We start from the raw sequence: 22,131 nt of genomic DNA on the forward strand, positions 1-22,131 counted from the left end.
TGAGGTGCTGGCAAGCAGTCAAAGGGGCCCTTAAGTAGGACAGACCTGCTGGCATCATCAGAGGAAGCTGCGGGGATTTTCCCTTTAAAGTTGGGAGTTGTGTATGCGCACCCTAGGGGGGGCCCAGATGTCAGCGGCATGGCGGTGTGGTAGGCCGTGCTCGGCGGCATTTATGCCACGCTGGAGTCTGGCGGCATTGGGGGTGAGTCCAGCGGCTTGCGAGGCCCTTCCCGCGAGTTGCAAATCCTAACAATATCCATTTCTCATCGATATTTTTATCTGTCATCCATTTACCCTTCCATAAAACACTTATCAAGTCATACATTCTTTTCCCATCCAGTCCATCTTTACTCATTAGAATAACATTCAAGCTCTTTATACATTCACTCATTACATATCTACCAGCCTTCTATTTCATCAGTTTTTCCAGTCATCCATCTTGTCTGTCCATTCTTCCTCATATTTATCCTTTGGAAGGAGTTTCATAAGTGTATTCGAGCTGGAATAACTATTGGCATTCATACTTTTCTGTGTACGGTCACGAAAGCGAGTAGAAGTGGATCAGAGGACCTCAGTATACAGGCATTAAATTTCCTCTCATGGCTTTCAATACCATTTTTATGCTGATGACTCCCAGATCTACCTTTGTACACCAGATCTCGGCCTGCTGGTCTGACACTGCTGCCTGGATGTCCCGCTGCCACCTTAAACGCAACTTGGCCAAGATGGAGCTACTTATTTTCCCCCCAAGCCCACCTCCCCTCTTCCTCCTTTCTCTGTTTCTGGGTGCTATTAGCTATGCTGGTTTGGATGTGCGTCATCCCTGTCCGATCAACCTGTAACCTAGGAATCCTCTTCAACTCCTCTTGCTCCTTCTCTACGCATATCCAAAACACTGTTAAAGCATGTCGTTTATTTCTTTATAACATTGCCAAAATCCGTCTGTTCCTTTCTGAATGCACTACCAGAACCCTTATCCACTCTCTCATCTCCTCCCGCTTAGACTATTGCATCCTGCTCCTCACAGGTCTCCCAGCGAGCCATCTCTCTCCACTACAGTCCGTCCTAAATTCAACTGCGTGACTTATCTTTCACCAAAATCGTTACACTCACATAACCGCTCTTCTGAAGTCACTGCAGTGGCTCCCTATCTGCTCCCGCAAACAGTTCAAACTCCTCTTTCTCACCTACAAATGCCTTCTTTCTGCAGCACCTCACTTCCTCTCCTCTCATATCTCTCTACACCCCTCCTCGTGCACTCCGCTTGTCAGGTAAGTCACTCCTATCCAAGTCCTTCTCCACCACTGCCAATTCCCGACTTTGTGGTTTCCACCTGGCTGCGCCGTGTGCTTGGAATAGACTTCATGAGCTGGTGCGTCAGGCTCCCTCTCTTGCCATGTTTAAATCCCATCCTAAGACTCTCCTTTTTGAAACCACTTTTAAATCCTATGCCTGATTGTCTGCTTTTAGTCTTAACTTTCTTTTAATCAAGTTTCTTGTCCTGTATGTTTGTCTTATTAGATTGCAAGCTCTTTGGCGCAGGGACTGTCTTTTTGTATGTTTGTGCAGCGCTGCGAATGTTGTGTAGCGCTATAGAAAGATTAAGTAGTAGTAGCAGCACATCTAGGAATTCATCTTTACCACACTGATCCATCCGCGGTCTGGCACTTTCTCATTATACGACATTACTGGTGCACCTTTCAGTCTCTCAGGCCGATGCAATATAGTGTGCTCGGCTGAGTGCATGGCTTTACATGTGCTTGGACGCAATAAGGGGGTTAGCACGTCCAAACCAGCATGTAGCTAATAGCACTCATCCCATGTAATTTCATGTTGATGAGGCTATTAGATATTGCCCCCGATGCAAAACATTGCTGCGCAGTTAGCCCATTTTAATGTTGCAAATTTAACATCTGCCTGGGAGCGGGCATTAAAGCATGCGGCGCTCAAGGGCTGACGAAAAAAACCCAAAGAATCCTGCTTTCTATGATTCCTCCTACTAACTTCCTAGTGATACTAAATAGGAGGAACCACAGAAAGGAGAATTATGTCCTGCTCAAGGGCTTATCAAAAAAAAAAAATCCTGCTTTCTTCTGAGGGGGAACCTCAGAAAGCAGCATCCCAAGGTCTGGCCCAATCGGAGCCCCTGCCGGCAGTGAGTGAAGTGTCAGGCACTTAATATTCATTTGTTCGCTCCTTCACTTCCTGCTGATTGGTCCATTCACTGTCACAGGTCAGTGAAAGGACCAATCCCCTTTCAGAAGGCTGTCCTGCAAGACCTTTCACTGACCTGTGACAGTGAAAAGGACCAGTCAGGAACAGCCCTGCCGGTGGTGGGGAGGGAGCTCTGTGCTCTACACGCACAGCCCGATGCAGAGCGCTGGGGACGCCCAAATCACCCATTGCACGTTCCTTTTAATGTGGCAGCTCATTTGCCTATTGCTTCGAGCGCCCAGGACCGGTGGATGTGCGCGCGTTCAGAAATCGTGTGCCCAGGTTGGACGCACGTTTTTCACGCGCTGGTATTGCATCGGCCTGTCTGTCTGTACATGAGCAGAAATTTGCCCGGGATTGAGCCCAGGAATCCAGTTTCTTAGCTAGATATCCTGCTTAAAGAATTGAGTCGAGGGAGGCTGTTTCTTCTTATCCGTAATTGCTAATGTATCTGCTTTCCTAATTCTGAAACTGCAAGGCTAACGTTGTCTCTTCCTCTTTCTTTCTAAATGTTTTCTTCCTGCTCTCCTGCCACACCCTCTGTCTCGTGTGCCTCTGCCATTACTGACCGAATACCATTGGCTTTTCCCATAAATCCCTCTGCCTGGTCATTACTGATTATTTTATGGTTTACTTTTGGTTTGGTTGTTGCCTTTGTATGTATGTTTTTTGTTTTTTGTTTTAGCTCCCTGCCTCCCCTCTGGTCTCCGTGATGTCTCATCTGATCTCGTTCCTGGAGCACTACTCCCAGATGCAGCGGCTCCAGGAGAAAGCCCTGGAGTACCGTGCCAAGCTGCACCAAGAGGAGAGCCGCCGTAAGAAGCAGCTGAGGGTGCTGAAGAGGGCGTACAGGCAACGGATGAGGGACAAAGCGAGCCTCATCGAGAACCTGGAAGGCATCATCTGCGAACAGCAGAATGTTGTGGAGAAGCTGCACAGTGGTGAGCAACGAGGCAGGTTTTATTTAACCTTATTTAACGCTTAACCTTCAAATCCCATTTAAAAAACATACCTCCGCCAGACCGATCAGAGAGTCCTACAGAGATTCACTACAGGTTCCTCCTTCCAAAACCTTTCAGCATATGACTCTCAGAGACAGGGCTTTTTCCACTTTGTGGAACTCCATCCCACCAGAACTGAGACAGGAACCCAGCCTTCCAACATTTAGAAAAAGACTTAAAACCTGGTTATTTATGAAAGCCTTTCCAGACACTAACTGAACCTTAATTAACCTTAACCTTCATTCACCTTAATTAACTCAGTCCACCCAACAGAGTAATCAACATCTTTGCCAATTCCTTAATTTTACAATCTCTTTTAAATTGGCAGGTTTTTATTTTTCACTGTTAAATTACTATCGCCTATTGTATTATGTCCCTGTTTTAATGTGACTGCTATTTTTTCTTTTAGCACCTGTTAATGTTCTTATTAATTTTCCTTTTGTCACCCCTTGTTAATTGTAAACCGGCATGATGCGATTCCCATCGCGAATGCCGGTATAGAAAAAACTCAAATAAATAAATTTAATAAATATCTGGATTTCTTACCCGCCTTTTTGAATAAGAAATTCAACCAAGGTGGGAGTACAGCGTGTAAGAATGGCAGCGTACAATCAAAGGCTAAACTATTCCCAATCTCACTCCCTCTCTGTTCCCATCATCATCTCCCTCATTATACCAGCACTAGGTCCTTTATTTTAACCGTTCCACCCCTTTCATTATTTTATAAACTTCTCTCCTGTCCCCTCTCGGCCGTCTCTTTTCCCAGCTGAAGAGCCCCAGCCTGAGTAGCCTCTCCTCACAGGACAGCTATTACATCCCCTTTATCTTGTTTTGTTTTGTTTTTTTGTAACACTTTATTTAACCAGTTTCGGGCATACACATCAAAACAAGGAAATAGCATTAAACCAGAATCACAGTGGAATCCTCTCAGAATAGTGTGCAGGACAATCCCAGTCTAGCCCAGTGAAGATGACGCCAGCAGGTTGTAATCGAGGTATGGGCCCCATATTTGATGAAATTTAAATCCTTCATTCAATACATCGTTTCGTAATAGACCATTTCCTGGCGTGTAGCCAGATGGACTCAGAACGAATGGGTATAGTGTGCTCGTCCTAGCAGTTGGAGACGGATCTGACGTCAGCATGGGTGTATATATACTCCCACAGGAAGCGTAGCAACTTAGTAATTTCCATCTCCAAAGCACAACTTCGAGCCACGCACAGTGAAGAGCCAGACTCCCTATGTGCCCAATGTGAGGAGGCCGTGGGACCCTCGGGCCAGGACCAGTCTCAGCCACGATTTGCTGACAGTTCCCCAAGGGCTACCCCGGATTTAGCGGGCAGTCTCGACCAATCGGGAATCCCGGGGGATCTTGTACCCTGGCGATTAGAGGCTGCTTCAATTTCCTGGGTGGATCTCTTTAAGGGGATTCATGCCTTTGTACAGATGCAAACGGCTTCCCATCCAGGCCCTGCGGTTCCGGTTGTCCCTGTTGTTCCTGCTGTTTCTGCGGTTCCTGCGGTGGCTGCGACTGTGGCGGCGGCTGCCGCTGCGGTGGCGGCTCCAGCGGATCCTGTTCCTGGACCCTCACGCCTTTATCGGGATAGGGGCCTCCCGCCGCTGGACAGTCCGGATCAGTCAGACCAGGAGGTTTCACCGGACGAATCCGAACTCCCAGACGAGGGGGACCTTCCCCCAGGGATTGAGCCATATAGAACCATGAGGCGGTTCTTCCCTAAGGAGGATCTCTCCGACCTGGTGTCTCAGTGTCTGGCGGCGTTGGATATTACAGGTCCCAGCGCTTCGGTACCCTCTGCGCAGAACCCCCTGCTGGAAGGTCTTAGTCCTACAGCCCGCCACTTTCCATTCTTGCAAGCAGCACAACAACTGATAGATTTAGAATGGGCTGCACCAGCGGCTGCCTTCAAAGGGGGCCGGGCCCTGACGGGCATGTACCCACTGGCGCCGGCTATCCAGGAGCTGCTGGCGTGCCCTCAGGTGGACGCCTTGATTAGCGCTGTGGTCAAGCGCACTACCATTCCAGTTGAAGGGGGGGCGGCCCTCAAAGAGCCTCATGACCTGCGACTGGACACCATTCTGAAACAGACCTTTGAGGTGGCAGCTCTATCTTTGCGGATTGCAACCTGCTGCACAGTGGTGACGCGTTCCTGTTTGTCACAGGTCAGGAACAACGCTCCAGCAGCGGACATGGAGTCAGCTCTTTCGTTCCTCACGGATGCTGCATCAGACCTGGTCCGGACAACAGCTAAGGGGATCTCATCCTCCGTAGCCGCCAGGAGGCAGCTCTGGATCCGGAAATGGTCAGCCGATGCTCCTTCAAAGACCCGCCTCACCAGATTGCCCTTTAAGGGCTCTTTCCTGTTCGGCAGCGACCTTGATAAACTGGCCAGCACCTGGGGCGCCTCTCCAGTACCTCGACTGCCAGAAGATCGGTTCAGAAGGAACCAGCGCGCCTTTCCAAGGCCCTCCAGGGGTAGAAGCTCTCAGCGCTTCATTCCCTACAGGAGTCGCTACCAGGCACCTCGTCCTCAGACCAGGAACCAGTCCTTTCGGACCAAGCAGCGCAAGAGGGGAGCAGGCCCGGGCTCAGGTCCCGGCTGCGCCCCGCAATGAGAATCCGCCGATCCATCTGGGGGACGGAGCCATAGGGGGCAGGTTAACCCTCTTCTACTCCAGATGGGTCGAGATCACGTCGGACCAGTGGGTCCTCGCCATCATCCGAGAGGGCTATTATCTGGACTTTCATCACCTCCCTCCGGACAAGTTTGTGGAATCTTCCTGTCCCACACACAAAAAGGCAGCATTGGAAGCTACCCTGGCGAGGCTCCTGTCCTTGAAAGCCATCATCCCAGTACCTGCCTGGGAAGTGAATTCTGGACACTATTCCATTTATTTCATGGTACCCAAGAAAGGGGGCACCTTTCGGCCTGTACTGGACCTCAAGTCAGTCAATCGATACTTAAGGGTCCCAAGGTTTCGCATGGAAACTCTGCACTCCGTCAAGACAGCAGTACATCCAGGGGAATTCCTCACGGCATTAGACTTGTCGGAAGCCTACCTGCATATCCCGATCCATCCGGATCATCAGCGCTACCTACGCTTCAAGGTTCTAGGACGCCACTTCCAATTCCGGGCTCTGCCCTTCGGGTTGGCCACGTCACCGCGGACCTTCACCAAGGTGGTCGTAGTGGTAGCAGCGGCACTCAGACGGGAAGGAATTCTGGTCCATCCCTACCTAGACGACTGGCTGATCAGGGCGAAATCTCGAGAGGAGAGCCATCGGACAACCGACAGAGTGATCGCCCTTCTGGAAAGCTTGGGCTGGGTAATCAACCTCAGCAAGAGTTGCCTACAGCCTTCCCAGTCACTGGAATACCTGGGAGTACAGTTCGACACCCAGGCAGACACAGTCAGTCTCACTGCCATGAGAAGGTTGAAACTTCAGACGCGTATCCAGTACTTGATGGGAGCCAGTCGGCCCATAGCTTGGGATTATTTGCAGGTTCTCGGTCTCATGGCATCCACCCTGGAAGTGGTACCTTGGGCAAGGGCCCATATGAGACCTCTACAACACTCCCTGCTCTCTCGCTGGAGCCCCCGTCTATGGAACTATTCCACGCACCTACCTCTGCCGGCCAGAGTACGGACCCAGTTACGGTGGTGGTTGCAGTCCAACCACATGAGCAGGGGGTCGAAGATGTCCTCCCCCACGTGGACTCTGCTCACCACAGATGCCAGCCTGAGCGGCTGGGGAGCACACTGCGAAGGACTCACCGCACAAGGGCGGTGGAACAGAGAAGAGTCCGCGTGGAACATCAACCGTCTAGAGGCTCGGGCAGTCCGATTGGCATGTCTTCGATTTGCTCACAGACTGAAGAACAGAGCAGTCAGAGTGATGTCTGACAACGCCACCACGGTGGCATACATCAATCGTCAGGGTGGAACCAGAAGCCGACAGGTATCGCTGGAGATCGCCCTACTGATGGCTTGGGCAGAGGCGAATCTTCAGGACATCTCCGCCGTCCACATTGCCGGGAAGGACAACACCACGGCAGACTTCCTCAGCAGAGAAAGCCTAAATCCGGGAGAGTGGCAGCTGTCACCCACAGCCTTCCAGATGATTGTGGATCACTGGGGGATTCCGGACATGGATTTACTGGTGGACAAGTCCAATGCTCAAGTACCCAGATACTTCAGCCGCAAGCGCGACCCGTTCGCACACGGAATCGATGCCCTGGTTCAGCCATGGCCTCCAGGGACTCTGCTATACGCCTTTCCTCCGTGGCCTCTGCTGGGCGCCATCATCCACAAGATTCAGAGGCACCGGGGCCTAGTTCTTCTAGTGGCACCAGACTGGCCAAGAAGACCCTGGTACGTGGACATGAGAAGACTACTGGCAGGGGAGCCTCTTCCCCTGCCTCCTCTCCGGGACCTTCTACGTCAAGGTCCCATCCTCCACGAGGATCCAGCTCAATTCTCTCTTACGGTATGGCCCTTGAGAGGGCTAGATTGAAGAAGAGGGGTTACTCGGAGCCCGTGATTGATACCCTCCTCCGAGCTTGCAAGTTTTCCACATCCCTCACCTACGTAAGGATCTGGATAGTATTTGAAGCATGGTGCGACACTCATGGCACCAATCCACATGCAACCACAATCCCTATTGTGTTGGATTTCCTGCAGGATGGACTTCAGAAGGGGCTCTCCCTCAGCTCCATCAAAGTTCAGGTGGCTGCGCTGTCTTGCTATGGTCCCAGGAGGGATGGCAAGACCATCGCCAAGCACCGGGATGTTTCTCGCTTCCTGCAGGGAGTCAAGCATATTCGTCCGCCACTGAAGTGGCCTGTACCTTTGTGGAACCTCAACCTTGTTTTGGATTTCCTCGCGGGATCCACCTTCAGACCCCTTCGGGGCCTGTCTCTTCGTTCTCTCACCTTGAAGATGGTATTCTTGCTGGCTGTATGTTCAGCACGCCGCATCTCAGAGCTACAAGCATTGTCCTGCCGTGATCCCTTTCTCAGAATCACTCCTGAGGCTATCCGTCTTCGTACGGTTCCCTCCTTTCTCCCTAAAGTGGTTTCACAGTTTCATCTTAATCAAACCATATCCTTGCCTACCACGGCGGGTCTGAAGAAATCTGAAGAAGGGCGTTTATTACGCCATCTCGACATTGGCAGATTGCTGCCCAGATATTTGGATCTTACACAAGACCTACGAAAGACGGACCATCTGTTCGTCCTGTACAGCGGGAAGAAGCTAGGTGAAGCGGCCTCGCGGCCCACCATCGCCCGCTGGATTAAAGAAGTTGTCAGAGCAGCGTACGTAGAGGCTGGGAAGTCTCCGCCTCTACAAGTCAAGGCTCATTCTACCAGAGCACAAACAGCATCTTGGGCAGAATCCAGGTTGCTATCGCCTGCGGAAATCTGTAAAGTGGCGAAATGGTCCTCCCTCCATACCTGCTCCAGGTTCTATTGTCTGGATGTCCAGGCCAGGGAGGACTCGGCATTTGCAAGGGCAGTACTACATGGGCCTCAGGCAGCCTCCCGCCCAGGCTGGGAGTAAAGCTTTTGCACATCCCATTTGTTCTGAGTCCATCTGGCTACACGCCAGGAAATGTTGGGATTACTACCTGATAATCCCCTTTTCCTTAGTGTAGACAGATGGACTCAGCATCCCGCCCAGCTGCCTGCGTACATGGGTATCACCGATTCAAGGTACGCCATGTCATTTGTTTCCATGAGAGTGTACACTCTACCAGGTGTCCACGCCTTCCGGTTGGGAATGCTGGCGGTCTCCAGCTACTATCAATCGGTCAGGGGAATCCTGTTTCACTTTTTAACTGAGAGTCAGTACACACATCTATAACAGCTTTTGCAAGGAAGATTACTGAATAGCTACGCTTCCTGTGGGGATATATCCGCCCCCGTGCTGACGTCAGATCCGTCTCCAACTGCTAGCACGTGGATACTATCCCATTTGTTCTGAGTCCATCTGTCTACACTAAGGAAAAGGGGATTATCAGGTAGTAATCCCAACATTCCTGCCCTTTGCTGCTTTGCTCTAAAGACAAAAGCAGCAAGAAAGGGGTCGGCATCCCAGGGAAGATCCCCGCCAAATAACTCGTCTAACTTTACATTGCACGGATTTCCCATATGAGACTATCTTAGGGCACCCCCCCCCCCCCCAATGTGCCGTTGTGCCAGCATTCCCCGCATGCCCTCCAGCTACGAAGCATCTTATGTAACCTAGCTGGAGTAGAGAACCACGCGTAAATTCTTTTATATATACATTTTCAAGTACATTACTGCAATTTTATGTTCTGTCTGTGCTCGCTGACCTTTATCATATTTCTCGCTTATTTCCACTTTCCCTCGATCCCTATTTATCTTATTGACCATACCTGAATCTTTCCATAAGGCAAAAAGCCTTGAAAGCAAGCCCTTTGTAGACCGATAATGTTAGTATAGCTGCACTAATGAAGAAAAGCTTGTCTTTGATTTCTTTAATTCGTAAGTGGTCTGTCCAATTGCAGCTCCGAGGACTGGTGAGTTTGTGGTAGTCTGAACGTCTCTGAAAGCGAACCGAAGCCGGTAATAGCCTTGTTGTCCATCAGCTGTCCATATTCAGTCAGATCAAGATATTTGAAAAAGCTTTACATTTATCCCTGTTTTTGCAATGGCTCTACTGAGGAAAGAGGAGGCAGCATGGGGAGACTGCCTCAAGACGGGGAAGATGGCAGGCTCGCCTGAGGAGAGTCCTTTCACTTCCGCAGTGGCCGGCACCGATGGAGGACGGTGGGAGCAGGGAAGGTCGCTCGAGCTGCTACTGCAGCCAGCAGAAAGACTTGTCTTTCTTCGGCCGTCAGCAGCCCCACCGGGGCCTCTCTCGCTCCCCTACCGCTGCCCATGTTTCATGGGGGAGAATCGCAGGGAGACAGGAGACCATGTACCAGTCCCGCAGCGTGCTTGTAACTCGCCGGGCTGGCACGTCTTCTGTGCTGATCTCGTGCATGGCGAGATCAGCATAGAGGAAGTATCAGCGCCGCGTAGTTTTCAAGACGCCGCGCTGCTGGCACCTCAGGAGGCGCCGCGATATCTCTATTGGCTCCGCCAGGTCTGCGTTGTGCGTGGGCTGAGGTGCGGCATGCGTGGCTGCAGGAAGGTCTCTGCGTCGCCGCACCCACGCGCACCTTAGAGGAAACAGTGCAGGGATCCATGGCTAAAATAGGAAGCTTTAAACCCCAGTATATTCCGAGCAAGGAGATCTTCAAGAGCTGGCCCCAATTTTTACCTTCATGCTTGAACCACTGTGTGTGACCTAGCAATCACATAGGCTCCTTGTCTAACATTTGCAGTTGTTTTGTTAGTCCAGTGCTCTGCTGAATCTTCTTGGGTGCCTTCTTCCTGTAACTTATGCTGCTTCCCTCTTGCAGGCAGGAAGCTGTCCCCTGCAGGCCCCCTGTTTCCGTCCCCTTCAGTCTCTCCCATTGGGATCCACCGACTGGTGGAGTCAGTGAGTGCCCTGCAGGGGGAGAGGACTCAGCTCAAGGAGGAGATCGTAGGCCTGAAACGGGAAATGGAAGACCGAGAGAAAGAAAAGCAGCAGCTGGCAGGCAGCTTCCATCTCCAGGTAAGAAGCAGAGCGAGGAGAGGCTGTCCTTCAGGAGATGTGCAGAACACGTTTCTCACTCCTTGCTGCAGATGTGCATCCAACTCACAAAATACATGGAACCCCCCCTCTCGGTTTCAGAGTCCCTAATCCAGAGGTTACAGCACTGTCCCGGGACTCTAATCCTTCGACACGCATGCATCAGACCTCGGACCCTGGCCGCCAGTGGTGGAGGATGCAAGCCTCTGAAGACCACGGTGTTATGGGTTGGTCTCTCACAGCGGCAGATTCCCGAGGAAGACCGGCCCGGGGGTTCGCCGCCCAAGCCGGCCCAGGACACATCACGTGGTCTGCCGAGCGCGGCTCCATCACGGCCACGCACGGCAGACCACGTGACTGGAGCGACCGGCCCACCGGGGGATGTCCGATCCCCCGATAGGCCAATCCGCCCCTGGTCTCTCAATACTCACCCTCCAACGGTACTCACTTAGGTAGATCTTTTCACATCATCTCTTAAGCAGGATGAACAAAAACAATACAGTACACTGGAAATGGTGCCCAACAAAAGTTGTGCATTGCAACATAAAGAACAAAATCCACAGCAAGATGGCAAAATCATCATCACGAAGAAAAGAATGATGACTCCTAGTATTGCTGCCTCCTTATCTATCTCTCAGCTTCAATCAGTGTCCTTCGCCCAGTGGCTAGAAAGGGAATAATTGTGCTTCAAAAGATGGGCGTAGGAAGGTGAAGGCCAAAAACAGCAATAACTTCTCGTCAACCCAATACCTCTCCTTCTGAGCATTCCGAGCCTACCTGAGAGGTAGATAGACTGGCAGCTCAATCCTGCTCCTTCCCTTCGAGGCTGATCAGCTCACAAAATGACAGGCCCAAAACTCTGTGAGCGAAAACTCGCTCTCCTCAGCTTCTCTCCGTGCTGGTTAAAACCGCCTTCCGGTCCATGAAGGCACAAAAGACGGGATTTCCCCCTGTTATCCCCTTTTGCAGGCTGTGGGGCCTACTGGGATCACCAGCACCATAAGTCCAATCCTCTCCAAACCAAAACTACAGCCAAATGCACTTTGAGCTTGTTCAACCCAGTTTAGAAAAGGGGAGCTTGAGCAATCCCAACACAAGGGGGGGGGGGGGTGTGGCCAACACCTGGAGGGGATCTAAAAATGCAAAACCTCTCTCGGCAGATGGAAAATGTTTGGTAAGGATGCCATGCGACCATTACATACGTTAACACTCGACCAGCAAATTATAGCAATGAGCACTAATTCTTAAAGGGGATTGTGTAACCTTTCTTGATAAAATGATGAATTTTCATAACTTTAACAAACTCCATGTTTGAGGGAACCCACCAACTCGTATTGCTACCTCCCTGTTACGCACATAGCCAGCAGGCGGCTCATTGCCAGCCCGTGGTCAAGTGGCTTCACGCTTCTGCTGGCACCTTGAGATCCAGGCAGCATTAAGAACTCCTCCTATGCCACCCATGAGATCGGTATCTGAATGGCTCGACTTCACCAGGCCATCGTCCTGGAAAGGCTTCCTGGGCTGTACTGGACAGTGATTGCTCGAGTGCTTAAATCCCGTCATGCCCGGATGCGATTAGATTCACACTGTTTGGCCGCTTAAGTGCCTGCTGCAGTCTGCTCTCAATAAATCACCTCGCACTCATAGTCCTGTTGAATGCAACTTTGGTAACCCACCCCCACCCCCCCCACACACACACACTTCACAGGGGGTCATCTTGGGGTGACGCGGGATTGGGAAAAACTGACAGACCCAGCTCAGGCTTCACCCAGTGCAGGGTAGCTACTGGTATGAAGCCAAAGGGGAATTCTGCCAGTCCTCGCTCAGAAACCTGTACTCCAAAAACAGAGAAAAAAATGTATTAAAGAATCCAATTTTCAAAGTCCATTGAAAAGAAAACCCAGCAAACAGTCCAGAATTCCAAAAGTAAACTCACAGATTCTTAGACCTATCCCCAAGTTACAGCACTGAACCTTTTCCCCGTCAGTCTCCTCCTCAAAGCCGCTCTCTGTGTGGAAAAATGGGATGTCTCTTCCTTCATCTCTCTACTCACTGGCTACAGACTTTCCCCGTGGGTTAGGGTCCTCAACTCTGAGCCGGTCTGATCTCTTAGCAAAGAGAGGGATACCCTCTCCAACAGATCAACATGTCTAGGCCCGAGCTCCTCAAAGGATAACTGCAGACTCCCTCCTTTTGACTCAATGCTGCCATCTTATATATACCTCCATTCCCATCTGTTTGAGGGAAGGACCCACCTTTAAACCATGCCCTGCTGGAAATTTCCAAGAGTTTAACTTCCAGCACATATCACATTATAAAAGGAAATACAGTGTAGCACAACCTATGAATGAAATAGGCAACTGGTACGACCATAAGCTTGCTGGGCAGACTGGATGATGGACCTCTGGTCCTTTTCTACCGTCATTACTATTTTACATAACGTGGCCATCTTAGTGACGCTGGGACCAGCACTGGAACAGCCCCGGGCAATGCAATAGTTGTCATCTGCTGACAGGCAGGAGCTGGGATTATCTACTGCCTGGCCAGCCCCCTCGCCCGCAGGTTGAGCTCTTGGGTTCTGGGGGGTCAGTAGGACTTAACTGGACAGGCTAGATAAGCTAGACAAGGCAGGGCAGACACAGGCCGGAAGTAGTAAGCAGAGACAGACTGGAAGCTGAAGTCTGAATACTGGAACCAGCAAGGAACTGAGGACTGGATACTGGGACAGGAGGGTGGCAGGATACTGAGCAAGGCTGGAACTGAATCCAGACCCAGATAGGTATCCTGAGCAGGGACTGGGCTGGATATGGACACAGGCTTGGGCAAGACAAAGCAGGGAATGGGGACTGGACTGGGCTGGGGCACAACAAGACAAGACAAAGGCAGGACTAAACAAGGCAGGGACGAGGACAACATAGTATACAGAACACCGAGGCCCAAAGGCAGCAACATTGAAGGCCCAAAGGCTGCTGAGAATAAGGCCCAAAGGCCACTATGTAAGTTAAGACCTAGAAAGGCCGCAAGACAAGGAGCAAGATACAGATAGGCCCGGAGGCCACAAGGCAAGGAAAAGTCTAGATAGACTGCAAGGTAAGGAGCAAGATATAGGAAGGCCCGGAGGCCACAAGGCAAGGAAAAGTCTAGATAGACTGCAAGGTAAGGAGCAAGATATAGGAAGGCCCGGAGGTCACAAGGCAAGGAAAAGTCTAGATAGACTGCAAGGTAAGGAGCAAGATACAGATAGGCCCGGAGGCCACAAGGCAAGGAAAAGTCTAGATAGACTGCAAGGTAAGGAGCAAGATACAGGTAGGCCCGGAGGCCACAAGGCAAGGAAAAGTCTAGATAGACTGCAAGGTAAGGAGCAAGATACAGGTAGGCCCGGAGGCCACAAGGCAAGGAAAAGTCTAGATAGACTGCAAGGTAAGGAGCAAGATACAGATAGGCCCGGAGGCCACAAGGCAAGAAAAAGTCTAGATAGACTGCAAGGTAAGGAGCAAGATACAGATAGGCCCGGAGGCCACAAGGCAAGAAAAAGTCTAGATAGACTGCAAGGTAAGGAGCAAGATATAGGAAGGCCCGGAGGCCACAAGGCAAGGAAATGTCTAGATAGACTGCAAGGTAAGGAGCAAGATACAGGAAGGCCCGGAGGCCACAAGGCAAGGAAAAGTCTAGATAGACTGCAAGGTAAGGAGCAAGATATAGGAAGGCCCAAAGGCCACAAGGCATAGAACAAGGTAAGAGTGGCCAGATCAGACAGCCAGGGGTGTCTCCATGAAGAGGCATCTAGTTTCAGGCATGGCAGAGTTAAATGGGGCTGGAGCATGGGCGTGGTGCAAAAAGCAAGGCGGAGCTTGGCAAGGCTGGAGTTGAAGCTTGCTGAGGACCCTCGGTGGAGAGGAGACTGCAGTACAGTCTGAATCAGGTGGCCAGTGAGAAAGAGGGCTTGTGTAGCTCAGAACAGAGGACAAGGGAGGCCTCTGGTGGTGGGGAGGTGTCATAGCAGAGAGGATCAGGGCATGGTGAGGCTGCACGGAGGGGAAACCGTGACAAACTCTCTCCCAGGAGCCAGGCTCCCTGCCCTGATTCCCTTTCCATCCCTCCTCCTACTACCCCAAATGATCAAATTAATCTCCCCCACTTCTCTAATCTTATCTTTCACTCTTCTTTCATATTGTTTTTAAATTATTAAACTTGCACCACTGTAGAAGACTAATTTGAAAAGGAGGACTATGAAATGCCTATAAATAAATTTCTCACAGGACAAGCAGGATGGTAGTCCTCACATATGGGTGACATCATAGGATGGAGCCCAATCACGGAACACTTTTGTCAAAGTTTCTAGAACTTTGACTGGCACCTACTGGGCATGCCCAGCATGGCACTAAACCTGCAGCCAGCAGGGGTCCCCTTCAGTCTTCTTTTTTCCGCGCAGTAGTAGCCACACAGGCTAAGGAGCTCCACAGAGATTCCTGACAGGAATTTTCCTCACGGAATTACTAAAAACTTTAATACCCCACAGGGGTCCCTCATTCGAATTTTTTGACTCCGCGGTACTCCAGTAAATTTTTACCCATTTTCGGTCGATTCCCGTCAAGTTTGGCCCTCGCGGCCTACTGGCTGTCAACTGTACCTTGGCTAAATTTTTCAAAAGCCATGGAGTCAGGGTTCCAGATTATACTCGCACCATGTCCATAACAGTCCTGCATAAAGTCTGTGTAATGTGTCTCGGGTGCGAGCATGATGTCCTGATTTGTACCAAATGTGCCTTAATGACACCAAAAGGTCGCAAGTCCAGAATGGAGAAAATGGAACTTTTCTTCTGTTCTTAAACTCCGATGCCATCTATTGCATCAACGTCGTCTGAACCGGCACTGTCCACTTCGCGCCAGTATTGGCCACTGGCCGGTGACCGTCCGGCATCGACGACTTCTCGGCCTTTGACTACCTCTATTCCCCCTCAGGACCGAGGGGATCATAGAAAAAAACATCAGCATTGACACCGCAAGTCTCGGACCATCGAGGAAGGAAAATCTTCGACCTTGCTATCTTCCGAGCTGCCATCGAAGAAACCCCGTCCAGAAAAGGCACCGACCCTTTCTGCAACTGGGTCACCGAGGCAACCGGGTCACCGAGGCAACCCGGATGGGTATCGGGAGCCGTGACTCCGCCTTTAACGGTGGTCCCTCCGGCTATGCCTCTGCCTCCTTCTTCCCTTCTGGAGCCGGGGCTGCTTGCTCCAGGTCTCTGTGAAGAACTGGACCGGATGGTTCAGGAGGCCATCGATAAGGCGATGCACAGACTCCAAGGTCCCCCGGCGCTGAAATCAGTGCCGGTCGCGGAACCGACCATTGATCCCATTCCGGCAGCATTGGCACCACTGCTCTCGAAGATGGAAGCGCTCATAGCTGCTTTTCCACTGATGGATCCTGTGTCACCGATGGCTCCGGTGCCTTCCCCGCTTACCCTGTCATCGGGAGGGGAAACACCGTTCCGCATTCTTCCATCGGGAGTCCTTCTGATGCCTCAACCATCGATGCCGATGCACCCATCAGCGCCACCGATCCATCCATCAGCGCCACCGATCCATCCATCGATGCCCTCGATGCCTTCATCGGTGCCTCCAGTACTTCCCTCGATGCCTTCAGATCCTAGACCAGGACCTTCAGGAATACCATCGTTCCGTCCTTTTCAGGTTCCTACAGGGACAGGTGCTGATCCCTATGACACCTGGACTGACAGTTCATCTCAAGACACCGATGATTTTCAATTGCCACCTTCTCCTACTGAATGTAGGAAGCGTTCTTCTCTAGAGGACTTGTTCTTCATAAATTTTGTGAAGGAAATGTCTGAATTGGTTCCCTTCCAATTACAGTCTGAGCAAGATGATAGGCATCAAATGATGGAGCTGTTACAATTCCTGGATGATCCCAAGAAAATAACCTCCATCCCTATTCAAACTTATCCAGCTAAGATATCTGGTTAACTTTAGACCTCCTATTGAGCAGGTCTAAGGTTAGCCGGTATTCTTATCCAGCTAACTTTAAATTTATCCGGGTAAATTTGGTGTGTTTGCTTCCATTTTGATAAATCTTTTTCCATTAACAGGGTTCCCAACTGAAAAATACAATAATTTATACTTTTCTACTGTCTTGCACACCCTTAAAATCACAACCCGCTTTATTATCCCCCCAATTAATGTTAGGACTAGGCCTTAAAGAAAAGCTCTTTCCCTGACAGGTCGGCTTCACCTTCAGGCTTCCTCTCTCGTCAGGAGAGGAGGTCAATGAAAAAATTCAAAAAACAATTACAGGAACAGAAACGCAAACAGATAAGAGAAAGGCCATCACCCTCTTATTCTCGCTAGAACTGGATCAGATGAGCGGAGCATAACACAGTCCACCGTGGCCGGAGTTCTGCAGTGGGCCGCAGCCTGCCGGGTCTGGCGGGTGGACCGCGGTATTGCCAGGCCGAATCCTGGTAGGCGAGCAGCCAGGCGGTCTCTCGGCTGCCTTCACAACGAGCACTGCCTGCAACCAACGATCCCGCGTGGTGCACGTTTCCCAAGGGTGTTCTGTAGCAGGGTCTGGGCCTTCTTAAAAGACCTGTGTTCCTGGCTCATGCCAGATCCCTCTCATCCAGTCTTCCCTCTTCCTGTCTTCCACACACGAAGGGGTAAGAGTATCCCCCCGTCTCATATATGTCTCATATAATATGAGCCTCCTCTCCTCCCTGGACCAATACTAGGCTGCTGTACATGTATTATGTTTTTATTGTTTTTCTGGCTATTTTGTGATTTTCAAAAATTGCATTCAGTTATCCTTCTAATGTTATTTAGACTTATGTTTTGATATTGTAATTTGTATAGTTCTCCCCTTTGGGATGTGACAAGCTGATCTAAGATCCAGTAATTAGTACATAAATAAACCCCCATGAGAACAGGAGAAATGCCATTCTGGGTCAGACCAGTGGTCCACCGAGTCCAGCACCATGTTCGCAATAAGCAATCCACATCTCTTGGTAGAAATACCCAACAGATCCCAATGGGGAGACCCAGTCCCTGCTGTTCCCTCCAGATCCCAGCAAAAAGAGATGGCATTTCCCAAGCCTCCCAGAACCTTTTATTGTGGGTGAAAGGCACCAGGAGGGGGATAGTAGGCCATCTGTAAGCAGCTGGGGTAGGATTTGGGGTCCCTGCGAAAGGCAGCGTGCACAGAGAAGGGCAGACCCTGGCAAGGCTTCCTGACAGATGGGAGCTAAAGGGGTGACACTGCCCCAGTTCATTGGATTTCACCTTCATTAGATTCAGGAGCTGAAGGAAAGGATCCAGGAGAGAGAAGAGGAACTGAGCCAGCTGAAGATGGAAACTGTAAGTGAATTCATGACTCTCCCTTTTTCAGAATGAAATTGAAAATGTTTTATAAGAAGAAGTAAACAAAGATGTGAAGGTCAGATAGTGCCAGACCAGCAAGTAATATCAAAACGGGAAAGGAATAGCAAAAAATCCCAATATAATAGTTCTCGGAGAGCTATTTTTTAATGTAGCCAAAATGATTTAAATTTCTCAGAGCATATCAACAAGTCGCTTAGCAGCCCCAAGCATAACCGCTTGGGGTTGCTGAGCCGAGCTTCGCAACCATGCTATTTTAGAGGGGAGGGAGCCACAGGATCTGCAGAACCAAGTTCCCTTTACCTTATAACTAGAACTTATGGAGCCTGCTCTACGGGATGTGCATTTGCATGTATATGTGAATCCCCCCACCCCCCAGGAAAGTAAAATCCCCTGATAAGTATCCTGCTGAACCTCCTGACAGGTCCTGAAAATGTAGTGTGGATAGGACACCAAGCACAACAGTTATTAGGAGGTGACCCATGGAAACACACACACACACACACACTTCTTCATTCACAAAATAGACTGAAAACATTTCTAAACAGACTCACAACTTCCCTAGCAGCAGAGACCTGCTCTCTCTTCAAGATTAGAGATCTCCTCCCTGCAGAGCTGAGACTCACAGCTCCTGTAACAGCAGAGACCTCCTCCCTGCAGAGCTGAGACTCACAGCTCCTGTAACAGCAGAGACCTCCTCCCTGCAGAGCTGAGACTCACAGCTCCTGTAACAGCAGAGACCTCCTCCCTGCAGAGCTGAGACTCACAGCTCCTGTAACAGCAGAGACCTCCTCCCTGCAGAGCTGAGACTCACAGCTCCTGTAACAGCAGAGACCTCCTCCCTGCAGAGCTGAGACTCACAACTCCTGTAACATCAGAGACCTCCTCCCTGCAGAGCTGAGACTCACAGCTCCTGTAACATCAGAGACCTCTTCCCTGCAGAGCTGAGACTCACAGCTCCTGTAACAGCAGAGACCTCCTCCCTGCAGAGCTGAGACACCTCCTGTAACAGCAGAGACCTCCTCCCTGCAGAGCTGAGACTCACAGCTCCTGTAACAGCAGAGACCTCCTCGCTGCAGAGCTGGTGCTCACATCTCCTGTAATTCTAGGGATATGCTCCATGCAGAACTGGGGCTCACTCCTCTTGCCAGAATCTTAAGAATGTTTTATATTTCTCTTTTAATTCTCAGGGGGTGACAGACTCAGAAAAACGTGTCCAGAACCTGACAGTGGAAAACGAGGGACTAAAGCAGAGTCTGAACGTGACACAGGGACTCCTTCAGCAGCTGTCTACTGTCTGCAAACAGCCCTCTGCCCTCCTGGTGCAGGTAACACATTCTTGTATAGTGAAGGTGTGCCCTGTTGTACCCATTACAGTGAGGGCATGGGATGGCTATTTTGGAGGACTTCCCTGTGATGCAGAGAGAGTCTCTGTGTTAGAGGGACCTTGTCTCCCCGTTCAGTGGTGTGGAGCACAGCAAACCCTAACACCAATATATCACTTTACATGCCATCATGGGCCTGGCTTACCCTCTGCCTACCTTCTCTTCCTGCCGTCTGTTCCCTCTGCCCCTTCCTGGCCAGGAAAATGAAGATCTCCGGTCCAAGGTGCAGCGCCTGGAGAGCTGCCTGCAGCAGAAGGTCGAGCAGCTGGTGCGCCTGGAGGGACAGATGGACACGCTGCAGTGGAGGAAGGAAGAGGAGGTCCTCAGGCTGGATGACAGGATCCGAGGGCTGCAGCTATCTCTGGACACGGAGCGGTTGCGCCCTCCAGACATACAGGTGAGATAAACAGGGGGTCCCCGTGAGGATGCACCCCCTTTCCAGGACGTACAGGTTAAGTACGTGGGGGTCAACAGCTTCTCCCCAGTGATTCTTGCCTGGTTTTCCACAATGGACGTGTAGCTTCAATTCGGTTTCCTTAGGAAAAGCACTACATATCCTTAAATACAGACGGGCAAAAACCCAAGGCTGGATCGGTGAAAAGAGAGAGAATCCAGCGCAGCCTCTTCTCTTTCAGAGGAGTCACAAGCAGACGGCCTTCAGAGATTAATTAATCCGTTCTATTTCATTAGGAACTTGTCAGTCTTTATGTTTCTTTCAGTTTTATATTCTGCATCTTTCAAAAGGTATAGGTCGGTGCGCGATTACTCTTTAACATCCACAATAAAACATTCAGCAATGAGCAATACAATTTCTTTGCAAGACAACACAAGATAAAATTGAATTAAAAAAATTACACATAAAAGGCAAGCTAGCTAAAGAAGAAGTACAGGAAAGCATGACAATGAAAAACACAAAAAACTGCTGTCCTATTTCTGTCACATTATATATATATATATTTTATATGTGTGTTAAAGAAGTGACAGAAAAAGTGCTAAGCTTGCTCCAACCTAATGCATATGGATAGAAATACAGAAAAAGAAGGCACATTGTTGTCTTCTAGAAAAAAAACTCAATAACACATTTTCCCTGTACGTACCCGGATCAGTCCAGACTCCTGGGTTTTGCCCCCCCCCCCCCCCCTTGCAGATGGAGACAGAAGTTTATCAAACAAAACTCCGCCTTATATAGGATGGTGCTACCTACAGTTTGACAGTATTCTTCTGTCTCCAGCAGATGGAGGAGGTGCAAACCTAGAGTCTGTGCTAGGGCTTAGCTGGTTGTTTGGTGATAGGGTAGTTAGGTCATTTAAAAAAAAAGAAAGAAAGAGACATAGGGAGTTCTTAAGACCGCAGAGTGTACCTGCAGGTCACGATTTCCGCCTCCCAGGGGGTGGTGAGGTTCTGAGTGGACCATCCCTCCCTGGTTTCCAAGGCAGCTGAGGTACCGGGGGTTCTTACACCGGTTTGCCAGCTTGTGGAGGTCACTGGGGGTGATACCGGGGAGCCTGGCTCACTCTCCCCTGTTCAGGTTGGGGTGGCTCGCGGCGCTCCGTTTCCGTGGTGTTTCGCTGCTTTCATAGGGCTCAGGCTGTTAGTGAGGGGCAGCATGCCACGCCAGGCCGCATGTAGGGCCTGCGGTGCTGCAGTTGTCGCGCGACGGGGTCTGCACGGATTGCCTCCTGGGGGGAGAGGGAGCCTCTACGATCCAAGGTCGGGCCTTCCGTCGGGTCCAAACGGTGACCGGCGCATTCAGGGACCTACGGCCTCCATCCTCCATCCCGTTCCCGCGATGCGCAGGAACAGGCGCCATTTTGGGTACACTCGTATCGGCGCCTCAGACCGCAGGCGCTCAGACCGCAGGCGCCATTTTGCCAGCGATTGTGCCGGCGGTCTCAACAGAGCAACCTGCGAGGGGGGAGGAAGATCCTCCCCCTAACTTGTCACCGCAACATCAGGTCCCCCGAAGGGGACAAACCTGTTGAGTCTCAAGTACCTATTGATGCGGACCCCGATGTGGATGGGTATGATTTCTCCTCAGATTCCTCCTTTTCTTCTTCTGACTTCATGTTACTCATGCACAAGGCCTTTAAGGCCTGGAGGGCTGGTAAAAAGAGGGGTCATAGTCAGGTCTCCCTCTCAGGGGTCCGCAAGCGCGCCAAGCCAGCCCAAGATCCGGGTCCACCAGAGGGACTGCGTCCTTTGGGTTTACGGCCTCCGATCGGGGATCCGGATTCTACTTCTTTGGACACGGATGGCCAGGACGATCTGGACTTACCCTCCCAGCCTCCAAGGGGGGTTGAGGGGGAGTCAGACTCCCGGCAGGGGGGTCTCCGGGGGTCAAATGCGGCGGACAGCGATGACCCGAAGGTTGTCCGTCTTTTTAGGAAGGACGAGCTGGGTCCGCTCATTCCTGCTATCCTGGGGGAATTGAGGATCCAGCTTCCCCAGAAAGAATCCAGGTTAGGGGCTACAGATCCGG

At 50.8% G+C, this 22,131-nt stretch overlaps 1 protein-coding gene and 1 long non-coding RNA gene across 4 annotated transcripts in view; one reads left to right on the plus strand and one right to left on the minus strand.

The window, feature by feature from the left end:
* The window catches only part of LOC115085803, a 160,237-nt gene that overhangs the window by 112,968 nt on the left and 25,138 nt on the right, over positions 1–22,131 (minus strand). The window lies entirely within an intron of this gene.
* The window catches only part of KIFC2 (kinesin family member C2), a 147,215-nt gene that overhangs the window by 34,732 nt on the left and 90,352 nt on the right, over positions 1–22,131 (plus strand). For 2 of the 3 annotated variants that reach the window (XM_029592229.1, XM_029592231.1), the window contains exons 3-7: positions 2,900–3,171; positions 10,670–10,862; positions 18,181–18,246; positions 19,458–19,595; positions 19,852–20,049. In XM_029592229.1, the coding sequence (XP_029448089.1) occupies positions 2,900–3,171; positions 10,670–10,862; positions 18,181–18,246; positions 19,458–19,595; positions 19,852–20,049 (867 nt within the window). Of the gene's footprint in view, positions 1–2,899; positions 3,172–10,665; positions 10,863–18,180; positions 18,247–19,457; positions 19,596–19,851; positions 20,050–22,131 lie in introns of all 3 variants that reach the window. The other variant, XM_029592230.1, reaches the window with a different exon arrangement.

This window comes from Rhinatrema bivittatum, chromosome 2 (assembly GCF_901001135.1).
Source record: "Rhinatrema bivittatum chromosome 2, aRhiBiv1.1, whole genome shotgun sequence".
Taxonomy (NCBI): Eukaryota; Metazoa; Chordata; class Amphibia; order Gymnophiona; family Rhinatrematidae; genus Rhinatrema; species Rhinatrema bivittatum.